Source organism: Phascolarctos cinereus, unplaced genomic scaffold, assembly GCF_003287225.1.
Source record: "Phascolarctos cinereus isolate Bilbo 61053 unplaced genomic scaffold, phaCin_HiC Scaffold_3;HRSCAF=262, whole genome shotgun sequence".
NCBI classification, from domain to species: Eukaryota; Metazoa; Chordata; class Mammalia; order Diprotodontia; family Phascolarctidae; genus Phascolarctos; species Phascolarctos cinereus.
This window is the reverse complement of record NW_027555736.1, coordinates 228,551,836-228,569,155: the sequence shown is the minus strand read 5'-3', so window position 1 is coordinate 228,569,155 and position 17,320 is coordinate 228,551,836. Positions and strand designations below refer to the sequence as shown.

Genomic DNA, 17,320 nt, shown 5'->3' with positions numbered 1-17,320 from the left:
ACTGACGAGATCACAGGTCCATATGAATACTCGAGTATATAGCATAATAACATTCCGCCACATTCTTGTATTAAACCATTCTCCGATCATTGGACTTAATAGTTTCCAGTTTTTTGCTATGACAAATAGTACTATTAGCAATATTTTCGTGTAGACAGGACTTTTTCTCTTATCAATAATCCCCTCTGAGTTTAAGCAGTGGATCAAAGGACATGAACATTTTCATAACTGCTGTTGTATAATAATTTCATTTTATTCTCCAAAAGAGCAAAACAATTCATAGCTCCACAGGCAGCCTATTAGTTAGTTGTTTGTTTTTTTTCTTAACCATACCGACATTGAATTGATCATTTCATGCTATCTTTGCCTAGTTAATGGGTGTAAGGGGATATCTCAGAGATGTTTTACTTTGTGTTTCTATGATTATTAGTGATTTTCAACACTTTTAAAAGTAGTTTGGTAGTTTGGTTTCTTCTTTCTTCTTTCTTATCTTTTGGAGAATGACTCTTTTGTAAATTTGTGCCAATTCCTTAAAGATTCTAGTTGTCAGAATTTTATCAGAAACATTTTTTAATGTAAAGATTTTTTACTTAGGCTCTACCTTTGATTCTTATTTTGGAAGCATTGCTTCTATATGTCCAAAAGCATTTTATTTACTCTATTTAAATTTATATGGTTTTGTCTCATGATTTCCTTTAAGTAAAAGCTAGTTAAGAATTAGCCTCATAATTCACAGTTATGAAAGATATAACATTGCATTTTCATTTTAAATGTTTTACGGTATAACTTTACATTGAGGCAGCTAAGTGGCGCAGTGGATACAATCCAAGGCCTGGAGTTGGGAAGACCAAAATTTAAATCTGGCTCTGGACACATTCCAGCTGTGTGACCTTGGGCAAGTCACTTAACCTGTGTTTTGCCTCTTTTGTAAAATGGGGATAACATCTCCTTCACAAGGTTGTCATGAGGATCAAATGAGGAAGTATCTGTTAAGAGCCTGTAACCTTAAAGAGCTAACTCTGTAAATGTGCTTATTACTATTATTATTTATATTGAGATCATTGATGCATTTGGAACTAATAGTGGCATATGAAATAAGATAACGAATAATTCTTTCACAAGAGGTATTCATATTTTGGGGTTTATCATGAACATTTTGTTCTAAATCTTGTTTATGTAATCTGTTTTATTCAGCCACTTTTCTGTTTTTTTTTTTTTAAATTCAGTATCAGATAGTTTTGATAATTAGGACTTTGATAATTAGTTTAATTTTAGCTCAAGCAATGCAGGTCTCCTTTCCTTCTTACCTCCCCTGCCATTAGTGATATTCTTTACCTTTTGTTCTTTGATGTGAATTTTGTTTTTGTTTTTTTTTTAATCTCATTTTGTGAAATATTCTATTGGTATTTTGATTCCGAAAAATCTCAAATCTATAAATTAAATTGGATATTACTGACATTTTTATTATGTTACTGTGACACAATCATGAACACCAAATACCTCTCCAGTAATTTAAGTTTCCTTTGTTTCTGTGAAAATGGTTTTCTATTTATATAAGTCCACATGGGTTTTGATAAGTTAGTTCCCAGATAATAAATATTGTTATTTTAAATGGTGGGGTTTTTTTCTGTTCTTTTTCCTGGTTTTTGTTAATGATATGTGAAAGGGCTGACAAATTTTGTCAGTTGATTTTATGTTGCACTATTTTACCCATTTTCTCAATTAATTTATTTGATTTCCTTGAGTTTTCTACACAAAACAGCCTGTCATCCACAAGCTGATGTTTTAGTCTTCTCTTTTCCGCTGCTTATTCTTTTAATTTGTTTTTCTTGTCTTATTTTTGTAACAAACATTTCAAGAACTATGTTAAATAGCAGTGGTGACAGAAGGCTTTACTCCTTGCTTTACTCCTGTTTTTAGTTGGAAAGCTAACATTACTTTTGATTTCTAATAAATGATTTTTATAGCATGTTAAGTAAAATCCTGCCATTCCTATACTTTTAAGTGTTTTCAAGGTAAATAAGCAGTGTATTTAATCAAAGGCTTTTTCTGCATCTCCATGATACTAATTATTTTTCCTAATTTTGACCCATTTTTCAATTCCTTTTAATTGCAACTTAAATTATAATGAATTTTAAAACTGTATAGCTGTATTCTATTTGTCAGTATCTGATTTGATATTTTTCATATCAGTATTCATTAGTGATATTCTTTAGCCTGATACTTTTCCATTTTGGGCATCAGGCTATATTTTTCTCATAAAAAGAATTGGATATGTTTCTCTCTCAGCTTTTGAAAAAAGTTTATATAGCTTAGGAATTCTTTGTTCTTCAGGTGTTTGATAGCATTTTCATGTTAATCCCTTTTAGTTATTTTCCTCCCTCTTTTTCAAAGGAATCAGTTCATTTGTGTGGTACAATAGAGAAGTGGCCCTGCAATCATAGAACCTGGGTTAAAATCCTGCCTCTGTTGTTTCGTTCTGCAAGTAACTAGGTACAAACAAGTTATAATTCCCCCTCTTGGACCTATTTCTAGTGTTTATACTTTAACCCTGAAGCAGTGAGGTGGCTCAGTGGATAGAGTCCCAGGCCTGGAGTCAGGGAGACTCATCTTCCTGAGTTCAAATCTGGTCCCTAAGCAAGTCACTTCACCCTGTTTGCCTCAATTTCTCATCTGTAAAATGAGCTGGAGAAGGAAAGGGCAAGCCACTCTGGCATCTTGGCCAAGAAAACCCCAAATGGGATCACAAAGACTTGGACACAACTGAACAACAATAATTTTTGACTGATTGACTCAAATGGAAGTCTCTGGCCCTGAAGAATTTACACTATATTGGGGAGAGCATCATGTACACAGAAAATTAAATATAAAATATGTGCAAAATAATTTCTAAGGAGGAGACTGGTGCTAATGCGGAGACTGTGTAAGTAAGAGGGAAAAAAGCCCTGGCTTTGGAGTTGTAAGATCTGGGGTTCAAATCCTTGGTTAACGTCTCCTGGCCTTCTTGCTTCATCTGTAGAGTGTTGGGGAATGCCTCCACTCAGAGGTCCTACAACCCTCCTGGAGAGTAATTCCTTCACCTTGGTCTGTTGAAGGTCAATAAATTAGGAAGCAAGGCTAGCAGATTTAAAAGCTTAATTAGCATCAGTTGATGGGCATTTGCCTCGTGGTTAGCAACTCCAGCAGACTAGGGGAGATAATATACACATTTAATTATATATTTACCTCTCTATATATAGTTTTATATAGCCTTAAGGCAACAGGAGGCAAAAGGATTAGTGTTAGGGTCTAACTTGTTAACTTTGTCAAAGTTCAGGTTAATACTGGTGGGGATGTTTTTTTTTCAGTTGATCCCATCAGAATATCCAGGTGGGACTTGAGAACTCCTTCAAGAGAGATGATAGAATCAGTGGGTTTATCTTGTTGCTAAATAAAAAATAGTTGTCATTGTTCAGTTGTGTCCCACTATTCTTGACCCTATTTGAGAATTTCTTGGCAAAGGTACTGGAGGGGTTTGCCATTTTCTTCTCCAACTCATTTTACAGATGAGGAAGGAGATTTTCAGGTTCTGGCGATGGAAAATAAGGAATGAGGCCCCAAGAGCTGAAATGGAAAGACTTTAGCCCAGGGCAAGAGGTGAAAGGATGAGGGTGGAGGGAGAGAGAGAGGGAGAGGGAGGGAAGTGGGGGAGAAAGAAAGTGGGGGAAGAGATGGAAGAGGGAGGAAGAAACAGAAAAGGAGGGAGGGAAGGAGGTAGGGAGAAGAGAGAGAGAAAGACTGAGCTGTGACAGAGAAGGTAAAGATCGAGGAGGACCAGTATAAGCATCTCAAGGCAAAGGATGTAGGATGATGCTACCATTTGTACCTGCCTATTGCTAGATTGAGAGAAATTCCAAGAAAAGAGGTGCTCTTTCCCTACTTTCTCTTCTTAGTATGTCTATTAACAAGTGGTAATATAATTGGCTGTTTCTTTCTCTAAATGTTTCAGGTAACCTGGATTTTGCCTTAATCACAAAGACGTCAGGTCTGCTAGAGATAAATATAATTGTAAATTAAGGTAAAGAGCCAAACCTTTGCCTGAATGTTAGAAATTTACCAACCTACAGGTGCAGAGTGATAGTTATCTACTCCGGACTTTTCGTGTTGTATAAATTTCCTGTAATAATCTAAGGAAGGAGCTCTGCTCCCGGCAGGTTCATATCAGATTCAGCCAAACCGAAAAAAAGGAAGTGGAGCAACAGAAAAGAGAGTCATACCAGTTTATTCTTCTTGTGGTGGCTGGCGAGAAGGAAGTGAGGAATCATCCATACCCCCTTGCCAGTGTCCACTTGATTTATAGAGAAGCAGACAAAGAAGGCCATTTGCCAGCAGTAGGCTTACAAGTTTGCATTAACTTTAACAATATCATGGTGACTTAGCATGGAGAGTCCCTGCCGTCAAGGAACTTACAATCTCATGGAGGAGAACTATATGCAAACAAATATACAAACAAGGCATATATAGGATAATAAGGAGATAATTAACAGAGGGAAGACACTAGAATTAAGAGGGGTTAGGAAAGGTAAAAGGTAAAAAATGGGGTGTTAGTTGGCACGTCAAGGAAGCCACGGAAGGCAGCAGGCAGAGTTGAAGAGGAGAGCCTTCCAGGTTTGGGGACAATCAGAGAAAATGCCCAAAGCCCAAAGATGGAATGAGACAAGCCAGGAGGCCAGTGTCACAGGACCCAAGAGTATGTGTTTGGAAGTAAGGTATAAGAAGACTGGAAAGGCAGGAAGGGGCCAGTTTATGAAAGGCTGTAAATGCCACACAGAGCATTTGTATTTGATCCTGAAGGCAATAGGGAGGGGCTGGAGTTTATTGAGTAGAGGGAGTGACCGCTTAGCTATTGAGGAATGTGTTGGTCTTATAATATCTATTAATTTTTTATTACCTTGGATATTTGATGATTTGAAAGATTTTTTTTCCCCTTTTGATTGTTTCCCTTCTTATCCTAAGTGATTTTGTTTGTGTGGAAGTTTTTTAGTTTAAAATAATTAATTTTATCTGTTTTATCTTCTTCAATTGGCTTTATCATTTGTTTAGTTAAGAAAACATGAGACGTGTATGATCTGCTTCTCTTCTCATTATTTGTTGTTCAGTTGGTTTCAGTCTGGTCTAATGCTTTGTGACACCATTTGGGGTTTTCTTGGCAAAGATACTGGGGTGGTTTACCATTTCCTCCTCCAGCTCATTTTACAGATGAAGAAACTGAGGAAAACAGAGGTTAAGAGACTTGCCCAGGATCACACAACTAGTAAGTGTCTGAGGCCAGATTTGAACTCAGGAAGATGAGTCTTTCTGATGCCAGGCCCAGCACTGCATCCACTGTACCACCTAGCTGCCCTATTCTTTATGGCATGATCTTTGATATTCAGGTCACATATTTGTATTATGGATTATAGTGTAAGGTGCTGGTCCAAGCTTAGTTCTGCGCAACTGCTTTCCAGGTTTCCCAGCAGTTTTTATCAAGTAGGTAGTTCTTTCCTAAGTTAAGTTTTCTGGTTTAGCAAACCCTGGGATATTGAGTTCCATTGTTTCTGATCCTCCCTTGTTCTGGCTCTCTAGTTTTTAATCCAAGATCAGATGGTTTTGGTGACTACTGCTTTATAATATAATTTGAGGTCTAGAAGTGTGCCATTCCTGCTTTGTTGCCTACCTCTTTTCATTATTTCCTTTGATATTCTAGATCTTTATTTTTTTACAAATTGATTTTGTTGTTTTGTGATTTCTGTAAAGTTTCCCTTTGATAATTATATTGGTGTAACATTAAAAGTGTAAACTAACTTTGGTAATATTATCACTTTTATTATATTGGCATAGCCCAGCCATTCCTTCTCATTCCTTCTGCTATTTAAGTTGTTCTTTATTTCTTTAATAGTAACAGTCTCTTAACTAGGTTAGATAATTTTTGAGGTGATTTCCAGCCCAATCACTCTGTGTACAACTCATAGTAAATAAAATATATTTAGTACAGTGGTTATGAAATCTTATTTTCTACTGCCTCAGTATTCTTAGAGATGTTACATTTTCCTTCAAAAGCTTCCTTTAGCTGGTTTTACCTTGCACTAATATTTTTATTTGTAATTATTCAGGACAAACATTAAAAAAGGAATGGATGTGGATATTGGAGACTTGACATGGGAACAGAAGGAAAAAGTTTTGAGGTTACTCTTTGCAAAAATGAATGGTTGTCCTCCAATGTAAGTTTCTGATTCTTCAAATAATGGCAATAGCTCAATATCAAGTTATGTCAGCCCTTGGAACCGAACAAGAATAGGGAGTGTGAGCTGTTATGCTGTCATTTCAGGATGAAGTTGGGGATAAAGTATCTGGGTTTTGTTCAGGAAGTTTGAAAGAACTGTAACAATTTCTAAAACACAAAAGTAGGGTGATAAATTGACTAAATGTATAGGACAATTACGAAAAGCCAAAAGTAAAAGTGTTGGGGGGGAAACAAAGAAAATTTAAGTTTAGATATTCCAAATATCTAAACATGTAAACATTTCTGATAAGAAAGGTAATAACCTTTCTTATATATTTTTCTTTCATATATATATCGGGAGTCAGGATTTTTGCCCAGTTGGTGATAAAGGTAAAAGATGGAAAATGACCCTAATTTTTTTTGTATATATGTGTTTTTTTTAAATAGACAAGAAAAATTGTTTTATTTTTGTTACTTTGCATCCTTAAATTTCACAAATTTAGTTTTTTTCCAGTGTATCACTTAAATCACTTAAATCGTGTGATTCTGAGGCTTAAAAATCAAACTATTTCTTTAGTTCTTCAAAGGATCCATGTCCTTATTTATGTAGGGGTAACCCTACCAATGTAATTTACCAGCCATACAAACTTAAAAAATAATGAATGTTAAATGTTGTTTTTATGTGTAATTGGGGGAAAAATAAAATATTATTTTAAAAAACCCATTCTAGTCAACTATAGAAACAAAGTTCTAAAATATTCATTATAGTACTCTGTAGTGGCAAAGAACTGGAAAGAAAAGCGCGTGCTCATCAAGTGATGAATGGTACAGCACAACTGATAGATACATGGATGTAATAGAATATTACTGTGCAGCAAGAACTGACAAGTGCAAGGAACTCAGTAACGTCAGAGGAAAATAAAAAGAAGCAAAATAGCCATACATGTAATAACTACAATGATGTTAATACAAAGGTCACTAAGAGGAAGCATAAAGAAGTAAGTGAAAAGCATAAATGTTCCCAGAGAATAGATAATGAAATACAAGCCTCTCTTTCAGGGAGAGGCAGGAGATGATGAGCAGAGAATGTTGTACACATTGTCAGAATGGCCATTTTAGTTTCTGTTATTAAGAGGGAAGGTTCAATTTGGAAGGGGGAAGATAAATAATTTCCAGAATTGACTCTGACGAAAGGCATCAATAAAACTTATTTTAAAAAATAAAGCAATAATAGACAGAAGAATATATGCAGCAGCCTACTTAAAAATCCACTCTTTACTTCCCCATTGCCCTTTGAGTCATCCATAATTTTGATTCATCTGAAATCATGGTGTTTCATCACTGGGGATGAGTATTAAAGAGATGTTTTTAAATGTTAGAGGAGTGCTTAGGATCATTGATAGTACTTAATTGTTTCCCAAATACAATCCAATCTACTCTGTTCCTACTCAACTCGTTGCTCATCTGCATATGCATACAGTGCCTGTCCAAGTACTGGACTAACTTGGTGGATGGCCCATCTATAATTGTGTGTTTATAGGCAACATGTATTCTTCATCCACTTACTTGGCTTTTCACGTGTGAATTGTCAATCCATTCTTTTGTGTGGCTGTTGTTATCATTGGGGCTGATAGGAAGATGGAACTTTATGAAATCGATACAATGTCATTTTCAAACAGAATCATCTGGAAGACCTCACACTTCAGGATTTACTTTACCTTTACCTAATAATAACAATAGTAATAGCAAGCATTTTTATATAGCACCTACTATGTGCCAAGGTACTGTGCTAAGCTTACCAATATTATCTCATTTGATCCTCACAGCAGTCCTGGGAGGTGGGTGTTATTTTTTTTAATTCTTTTTTTTAAAAAATAGTATTTTATTTTATTTTTTCCCTATTACATGTCAAGACAATTTTTAGCATTCATTTTTACAAGATTTTGAATTCGAAATTTTTCTTCATCCCTCCCCTCTCCTCTTCCAAAAATGGAAGGCAATTTGATATAGGTTATACATGTACTACCAGGTAAAACATATTTCCATATTAGTCACAGTTGTGAAAGAAGAAACAGATCAAAAGAGGGGTAAAAAGAATAAAGTAAATGAAAAAAGTATGCTTTGATCTGTATTTGGGGTCCATCAGTTCTTTCTCTGGATGCGGATAGTATTTTCCTTCATGGCTCTTTTGTAGTTGGATCGTTGGGTTGCTGAAAAGAGTTGAATCATTCATAGTTGGTCATCACACAATGTTGCTGATACTGTGTACAATGTTTTCCTGATTGTGCTCATTTCTTTTTCTTTTAATAGAAATTTATTTATTTTTAGTTTTCAACATTTACTTCCACAAGATTTTGAATTCCATATTTTCACCCCTTCTTGCCCTTCCCCCCACCCCAAGATGCATGCATTCTGAATATCCCTTCTCCTAGTCTGCCCTCTCTGCTATCTCTACCTCCCTTCTCTTATCCCCTTCCCCTTCTATTTTCCTGTAGGGCAGAATAGACTTCTGTACCCCCATTTCCTGTATTTCTTATTTCCCAGTAGCATATGAAAACTTTTTTTTAAAACATGTGTTTTTAAAACTTTGGGTTCCAAATTTTCTCCCTTCCTCCCTCCCCACTCACCCTCATTGAAAAGGCAAGCCACTCAATATAGGTTATACATGTGCAGTTATGCAAAACACTTCCATAGTAGACATGTTGTGAAAAACTAACTCTATTTCCCTTACTCCTGTCCTGCCCTCCCATTTATTCTATTCTTTCTTTTGATCCTGTCCCTCCTCAGAAGTATTTACTTCTGATTACACCCTTTCCCCTCCTCTCTATCATCCCCCCTGCTCTCTTGTCCTTTCTCCCCCTATTTTCCTGTAGGGTGAGACAGATTTCCATACCCGATTGAGTGTGTATGTTATTCCCTCCTTAAGCCAAATCCTATGAGAATAAGATTACTCATTCCCTCTCACCTTCCCCTTTCCCCTCCACTGTAAGAGACCTTTTCTGTTTTTTTTTTGTGAGATAATTTACCCTTCTACCTCTCCCTTTCTTCTTCTCTAGTATAATCCTCTCTATCCCTTAATTTTATTCTCCAGATATGACCCCTTAATCTTCAACTCACCCTGTGCCCTCTATCTATCTGTCTGTCTATCTATCTGTCTATCTATCTATATATATACACATATAATTTTTTCCCTTCAACTACCCTAATACTGACAAAGGTCTCATGAGTTATAAATATCTTTCCATGCAGGAATGTAAACAGTTCAACTTAATAAGTCTCTATGATTTCTCTTTCCTGTTTACCTCTTCATGTTCCACTTGAGTCTTGTATTTGAAAGTCAAATTTTCTATTCAGCTCTGGTCTTTTCATCAGAATGCTTGAAAGTCCTCTATTTCACTGAATGACCATTTTTTCCCCTGAAGGATTATACTCAGTTTTGCTGGGTAGGTGATTCTTGGTTGTAATCCTATCTCCTTTGCCCTCCGGAATATTATATTCCATGCCCTGCTGGTCCTTTAATGTAGAAGCTGCTAAATCTTGTGTTATCCTGATTGTGTTTCCACAGTACTTGAATTGTTTCTTTCTGGCAGCTTGTAATATTTTCTCCTTGACCTGGGAACTCTGGAATTTGGCTACAATATTCCTAGGAGTTTTCCTTTGGGGATCTCTTTCAGGAGGAGATCTGTGGATTCTTTCCATTTCTATTTTGCCCTCTGGTTCTAAAATATCAGGGCAGTTTTCCTTGATAATTTCTTGAAAGATGATGTCTAGGCTCTTTTTTTGATCATGGCTTTCAGATAGTCCAATAATTTTTAAATTCTCTCTCCTGGATCTATTTTAGGTCAGTTGTTTTTCCAATGAGATATTTCACATTGTTTTCTAATTTTTCATTCTTTTGGATTTGTTTTACAGTGTCTTGATTTCTCATAAAGTCACTGTCTTCCAATTGCTCTATTCTAATTTTTAAGGAAGTATTTTCTTCAGTAATCTTTTGGACTTCCTTTTCCATTTGGCCAATTTTATTTTTTAGGGCATTCTTCTCCTCATTGGCTTTTTGGACCTCTTTTGCCATTTGGGTTAGGCTATTTTTTAAGGTGTTATTTTCTTCAGTATTTTTTTGGGTCTCCTTTAGCAAGCTGTTGACTTGTTTTTCATGATTTTCTTGTATCACTCTCATTTCTCTTCCCAGTTTTTTCTCTACTTCCCTTACTTGCTTCTCAAAATCCCTTTTGAGCTCTTCCAAGGCCTGGGACTGATTCATATTTTTCTTGGAGGCTTTGGATGTAGGAGCTTTGACTTTGTTGTCTTCTTCTGGTTGTATATTTTGATCTTCTTTTTCACCAAAGTAAGATAATATAGCCTGACTCTTTTTGCGCTGCTTGCTCATGATCCCAGCCAATTACTTGAGTTTTAAACTCTTTGTTAAGGTAAGAGTCTTCTTCCAATGTGGAGAGTGTACTGTCCCAAGCTTCAGGGGTTTGTGCAGCTTTTTTCAGAGATACTTGTAGGGACCTGTAAATTTTCAGTTCTTGTAAGGTGGTATGATAAGGGGCAAGGTGTTTACTCTTTTCCTGGCCTGAGCTCTGGTCTTTGAGTGACTGGCCACAAGCAGTCTTTTCTCTCTTGGAATTGTGAGGAGGGTTTCCTCTCCACCGGCCACTACAAGCTCCACCATGCAGCGCTCCTTCTCGCCCCAGGACTGCTACCCAGAACTGTGACCCAGATCCAAGCATGGGCAAAGCAAGAGATTCCTGCCTCAGCACTGGCAAAGAGATTCCTGCAATCTCCCTCTGATCAACCACTCAATTCCCCCTCAGTCTGTGGGCTGGAAGCTCAGGAGGCAGCTCCCGGGCCATGCTTGGGGAATGGAGCTGAGACCACCTCACTTCTCTCTCAGCACTGCAGAAACAGACTTTTCTCACTGACCTTCTAAGTTGTCTTTGGCGTTTGTGGGTTGAGAAGTCTGGAAACCACCACAGCTGCCTGTGGTTCATTCCTCTGAGGCCTGCTCCAGGTTCACCGCGGCCTGTGTGCCCACACTGCACTGCAGTCCCATCCCAACTGTCCAGGTTGTTTTGGGCTGAAAATTTGTTTTACTCTGTCTTTTTGTGGGTTCTGCTGCTTTAGAATTTGTTTAGAGCCATTTTTATAGGTATTTGGAGGGGCTTGGGGGAGAGCTCAAGCAAGTCACTGCTTTCACTTTGCCATCTTGGCTCAGTCCCCAGTAGGTGTTAATATTATCCCCATTTTACAACTGAGGAAATGAAGGCAAACACAGGTTAAGTGGCTTGTCCAGGATCACACAGCTAGTGAGTGTCTGAGGCCAGGTTTGAACTCAGGTTTTCCTGATAACCAGGCCCAGTGCTTTGTCCACTGCGTCATCTAGCTGCCTCAGTACTTTGTCTAACAACCTCTACTGTTTCATTCTTAGCTGGAACCCAAAACTGAACAGGTAGTTTACTCTAGAAGAGGTCTGAAGTAGGCTAAGAAGAATGGGATTTGAGTGATTTCCCATTTCTGGAAGCCTTCCCCTCTTAATGCAAACCCAAGATCATAATAGCTTTTATGGTCATTGCATCATACTTTTGATTTGCATTGAGCTTTGTAAGTCCAGTAAAACCTTCAGTTTTTTTCCCCAGAACTACTATCTACTTATATCTCCACTATGTTATACTTGTGAAGTAAATTTTTTGGTATGGAAGTGCAAAATTTTACATTTATCTCTTTTGAATTTTAGCTCATTAGATTCAGCCCAGTCCTTCAGGGGTGGGGAACCTTTGGCCTCAAAGCCACAACTGACCCTCTAAGTCCTCAAATGTGGCCCTTTGACTGAATCTAAACTTCACAGAACAAATCCCCGTAATAAAAAGATTATTCTATAAAACTTGGACTCAGTCAAAAGACTGCACCCAAGTACCTCGAGGGCCACATGTCCCTGGAGGCCTCAGGTTCCCCATCCCTGCTTCAGCTCATCATTGAACCACTGTCTGGCCATCCAACCATCCAATTCAGTTCAGCTCTGAATCTCTCTGATTGTATTATCTAATTCGTTATCTTTCTGCCTTCTTCACAAGAATAGTATGAGGTATTTACTCCCTTTCCCCACCTCAGTTGATTTACCCTTAGAAGTCTTAGAATATAATTACAGGATGTTAATGAGGTATTAAACTGACTATAGAGATGATTCTATACCCTGGTCCTATTATGTGGTGCAAATCTGATTAAGCCAAGAAGGGAACAGTTCTTTGACTGAATAAACAAATAAGCCATATCTCAAGAGATGAAAGCAATTGTGGAGAGACCCCATGTCTGTGTCAGAAGGCACAGTTTGGTGGAGAGCAGGAAGGATCATATTGATTTTGAGCTATCTGACCAAAAGAGAAAGATCTCATCCAGTAGGACTCAGAAATACATATTCCAGATAAACATGATAGAGAAAGACAGTCACCCAAAGGAAGAACTAGCTTCAGGGGTGTAACACCCCAAGAACCAGGTGTAGACTAGAGAAGAACAGACTTTAGGCCTGTTTAGTGCGGAACTCAAGGAGAAGGACTTTGAAAGGACTGTACAAGGAGAGAAAAAACTTCTTGTCTCTAATACTAGGAGTTATCAGTTGTCTTTCACACACATATTTTATAGATATACTTCAGTAAGTTTTACTTTAGGTTTGTGCTCACTCTTGTATGTGTACTGTGTCTATTTGTGGGATAATGTACCCCAGGCTTATGGTAGAAATATTTGCAGTAATTATTTTCATTATATCATTTTAGGAAATGTCTTTGCTAAAAGTTAATTGTGCCTGTTGGCGTTATCGTTAATGAGAAGTCTATCTGTAGGGGCTCATGGACTCTGTCATGTTAGAAATACAGACATACAGAATATTAGAAGCTGAGGGAATATCCACCCTCTGGGAACCCAGTGTGTGAGTGCAAAGGCAAGTTAAGGGAATAGCCCAGAGAAAGGACTTCACAAGTAAAAGGCAAGGTCCTCAGCTGAGAAAATGAGGGTGAAAGGGAGATGTGGAAGCATTGAAGAGAGTTTTGGAATGTCAGTAGAGAGTGGAATAAAAGGATTACCTTGCTGCAGTGAGGCCTGTGTTCAGTTCAGTTCAACATTTATTAAGCACTTAGTCCATCCAACACACTCAGCTAGGTAATAGGGATATAGAGACAGATCTGTGTCTGGTCTATCCTACGATGATCACTTTCTTCAAGGAACTTACATTCTATTTGGGGGATGCAACCTGTACCCAACTAATAGTTGAGTGGGCAGGTACTTTGCTGGTGAGTAGGGAAGCTAGTTACTCCCTCTTGGCTGCCTCTTCCCAGGTACCTCCCCCCCACCGCCCATATATGGGTGCCACTTCTCCTTCCCAGCCTCCTTTCACGTGAGTTTTTAATTAGTGCTCTTCTTGGCTCTGATCCCTGAGAAAATGGTTTTCCTTTCAGACTTGTGGAAAAAACATATAAAGAGGAGATGCTTGAGGCCAGTGCTAAAGCTGACTCCAGCTTGCTTACAAACCTCCCACCAACATATCTCACCAACTCATTTCGAGTCTAGGGTGGACCAGAATTACTTGATCTTTTTCTGTTTTGGGGAAGCTATAAACATATGAATCAAATCTCTTTTGTTTAGCCTGAGCCCCCCAGCTAGGAAGGTGAATGTACACAGATACACCCATACACATGTATGTGTATACGTATGTGTGTGCATGTGTATATATACATATATACATATATAATACACACACACATCTCAGTTTAAAACCTCCTTCTCTTTTCTGTATGTGTTTACCACTTTTGACCTCTTCCTCACTTGCATTTAGTAATTAAACACATAGATCCGTAATGGAATGGTTGACCATAATTTTTTTTTTCTTAGATAACTGTTTTTGGGAGAAACAAAACAAAACAAAAACAAGTGAAACAAAAAGCAGAACAAACTCTTAAGAAACAAGGATTGGGAAAAACTCGTTTCTCTCTTTAGAAAGTGAGCGTGGGAAAGTAGCAAAGGATGGGAAAGCGTGTTTGCAGGGCTCCTGTCAGCGGCTTGAATGGCTGCAGTTGTTCTGTGTGTGTTTGGTGTGGCTTCCGCGTTGTTTGCCTCTTGTCTTCGTCCTCAGCTCTCAGCATTTGCTCCAGTGTGTACATTGTGGTGTTGCCAGCTTGCCCTCCTATCTCTGCCACTTCTGCTGTAGTTCTTGAGCCCTGATGTAAACCCTGCTTTCAATCTGATATAGGCTCTCTATATACATTTGTGTTAAGCATATTTTCCCATTAGTCATGATGTAAGGAACAATTAGAACTAATTGGAGGAACCACAAGAATGAAGTAATAAAACAAAACAACAAAGGAAAAGGAGAGCAAATAGTATGCTACCATCTACATTCAGACTCCATATTTCTCTGGCTATGGACAGCAATTTCCATTGTTAAGTCTTGGCAGGGGAGAGGGGAAGAAGCAGTAGGCCAAGAAAATTTAAAACTCAAAATCTTATGGAAATGAATGTTGAAAACTAGAAATAAATAAATTATCCAAAAAACCCCCCCAAAACAAAGAAATTGGATTATAAAGGAAACAGTTAACTGTGAATAGAATCTTTGAAGCAAATTTCTCTAATAAAGGTCTCATTTCCAAGATAAAAACCAAAACCAAAACCTCTGCTTTCCCAGGGGGTTCCCAGCATGCTCATACCCACCTCCCATGCTTGATCTAGCTTCAGACTTCTTTCATATTATTTCCCTTTATACCCTCCTTATTTAACCAAATTGGCCTGCCAGCTATTTTTGAACTTAGTATTCTGTTGTCTGTCTCTGTTCCCTTGTGTGGATCATCCTAATTGGATGTTTTTTGTCCTCACAGTGATTTCTAGTCCATCCTTCCCTCTTATTTCTCAGGCTCTGGTTTCACTTTTCTTGTCTTCCCAAGTTCAATTGTATAGTTAACCAGTTCAGCTACTATAGTTGAATTCCTTGCCCCTTTTCTTACCATGGCTTATTTATATTTATATCTATATATCTATATCTATATATAGATATATAGATATATATACACATACACACATATATGTGTATATATATATATCTATATATATATCTAAATTTTTAGTTTTCAACATTCATTTCTGTAAGATTTTGATTTCTAAATTTTCTCTCCCTTCTTCCCATCCCCTTCCCAAGACAGTGTGCAATCTGATATAGGCTATACATATACATTCATATTAAACATATTTTCAGTGGCTTATACTTGATAAACCTCAACCATGAATCATTCCTACCATCTACCTACACTCCTACTTTTGCTGAACAGTGTTAAATCATAGAACCTCTCTCTAATCTTTAGTTTCTCCCAATCTACAGCCTCCTCTTTTGCCTAAAAACCCATCTGTCTCCCTAGCCTTAAAAAAAAAATCCCAAACCTCAGTAGGTCTCTCCATATTTTCAAGCTCTTGTCCTCTAAGATCTTCTCTCCTCCCATTCACAGGCAATCTTTCAGAAAAAGTTATCTGCTCTTGTTGCTGCTTCAACTTGCTGTCTTCTCAATCACTTCTCAACACATGGCAGTCTGGCTCAGGCTTATCATTTAACTGAAACTGCTTTCCAAAATTACCAGATATTTTTTTTAATCAAAATTTTTTTTTCAATTAACAAGAATGTATTTTCTCTCCCACATTCCCTGCCATGAACAGTAACAAAAACCAAAAACATTGAAACATATATGCACAGTCAAGCAAAATAAATTTTCACACTGCCCCTGTCAAAAACCTATGTGTGTCTCATTCTGTCCATCACCTCTTTGTTAGGAAGTGGGCAGCATTCTTCATTATCAGTCTCTTGGAATTATGACTGTTTACTGGGTCGAACAGAGTTCTTGAGCCTTTCAAAATTATTCATTTTTAGTGTTGATGTATTAATTATTCTCTTGGTTCCACTCCATTCTGCACCATCCAGGTCTTCCCAGGTTTCTCTGAAAACATCCTTTTAATAATTTCTTTGAGCACAATAGTATTCTATTACATTGATATACCCTTTTTTGTTCAGCGATTTCCCAACTGATGGCCACTGTCCCCCCGTTTCAAATTGTCTGCTTGCCAGTCTGATGGCATTTGCCCAGTCTTTATCCTCTGTGCTGCATTTGACAATTGAACATCCTCTCTTTCTGATAGTTTCTTCTGTGTTTTTTTTTTTTGCAACATTGGTTTCCCTTTGTTCTTAGGGTCCTTTGCTGGATCACCTTCCATATCCTACTCTCTAACAATAGGTGTGTCCTAAAGGCACAGTCTTGGACTCTTTATCTTTCTCTAAGCTCTGTTGGGGACCTCAACTCTCCAAGGTTTAATTATCTTGCAATTACATAGATGACCCCCAGAGCTTCAGTCTTATTTCAGTGTCCCATAGGCAACTCAAACTCAGCATGTCCAAAAGAGAACTCATCTTTTTCCCAACCCACATCTCTTCTGACTTTCTCTATTTCCTTCCTGTCACTGAGATTTGTAACCTCAGTTTTCCTTGACTCTTTATTCTCATCCCACAAATCCAATTAGTTGTCACACCTTGTTGATTCTTTTTCCACAATATCTCTTATATCTGACCCCTTCTCTTCACTGTCATGGCATTATCCTCATTCAAACTCTTATCACTTCTCACCTGGGCTTCTACAATAGCCTCCTTTATTGGTCTTATTGCCTTCAGTCATTCACTTCATCCTCCAAATAGTTAATGAAGGGATATTACCAAAGCACAGGCTGAACCATGTCACTTCTTTACACAATAATCTCTAGTGGTTCCCTGATACATCTAAAAAATCAAACATGGACTCCTCTGTTTGGCACTTAAAGCCCTTTATAACCTGGCTGACCAGTCTTTTTTATACCTTCCTCTCCTTCGTGTACTCTGCATTCTATCGACGCTCCTCACACATGTCATTCCATCTCTAATCTCTACCTTTGCCTAGGCTGTCCCCAGTGTCTAGAATGCACCACATTTCTCATCAACTCCAGTGAAATCACAGGCAAATCTGGTTAAAAAAACAAGCCAAAAAACCAAAAAAAAAAACCAAAACAAAACCCAGCTACCTGTGA

The 17,320-nt window shown here is 37.7% G+C and overlaps 1 protein-coding gene across 3 annotated transcripts in view; it reads left to right on the top strand.

Moving 5' to 3' along the window:
* Positions 1–17,320, top strand: part of BBOF1 (basal body orientation factor 1) — a 79,689-nt gene that overhangs the window by 61,355 nt on the left and 1,014 nt on the right. For 2 of the 3 annotated variants that reach the window (XM_078151477.1, XM_020986541.2), the window contains one exon: positions 6,132–6,239. The exons of the other annotated variant lie outside the window; for it this stretch is intronic. In XM_078151477.1, the coding sequence (XP_078007603.1) occupies positions 6,132–6,239 (108 nt within the window). The remainder of the gene's footprint in view (positions 1–6,131; positions 6,240–17,320) is intronic. 3 annotated transcript variants of the gene reach the window in all.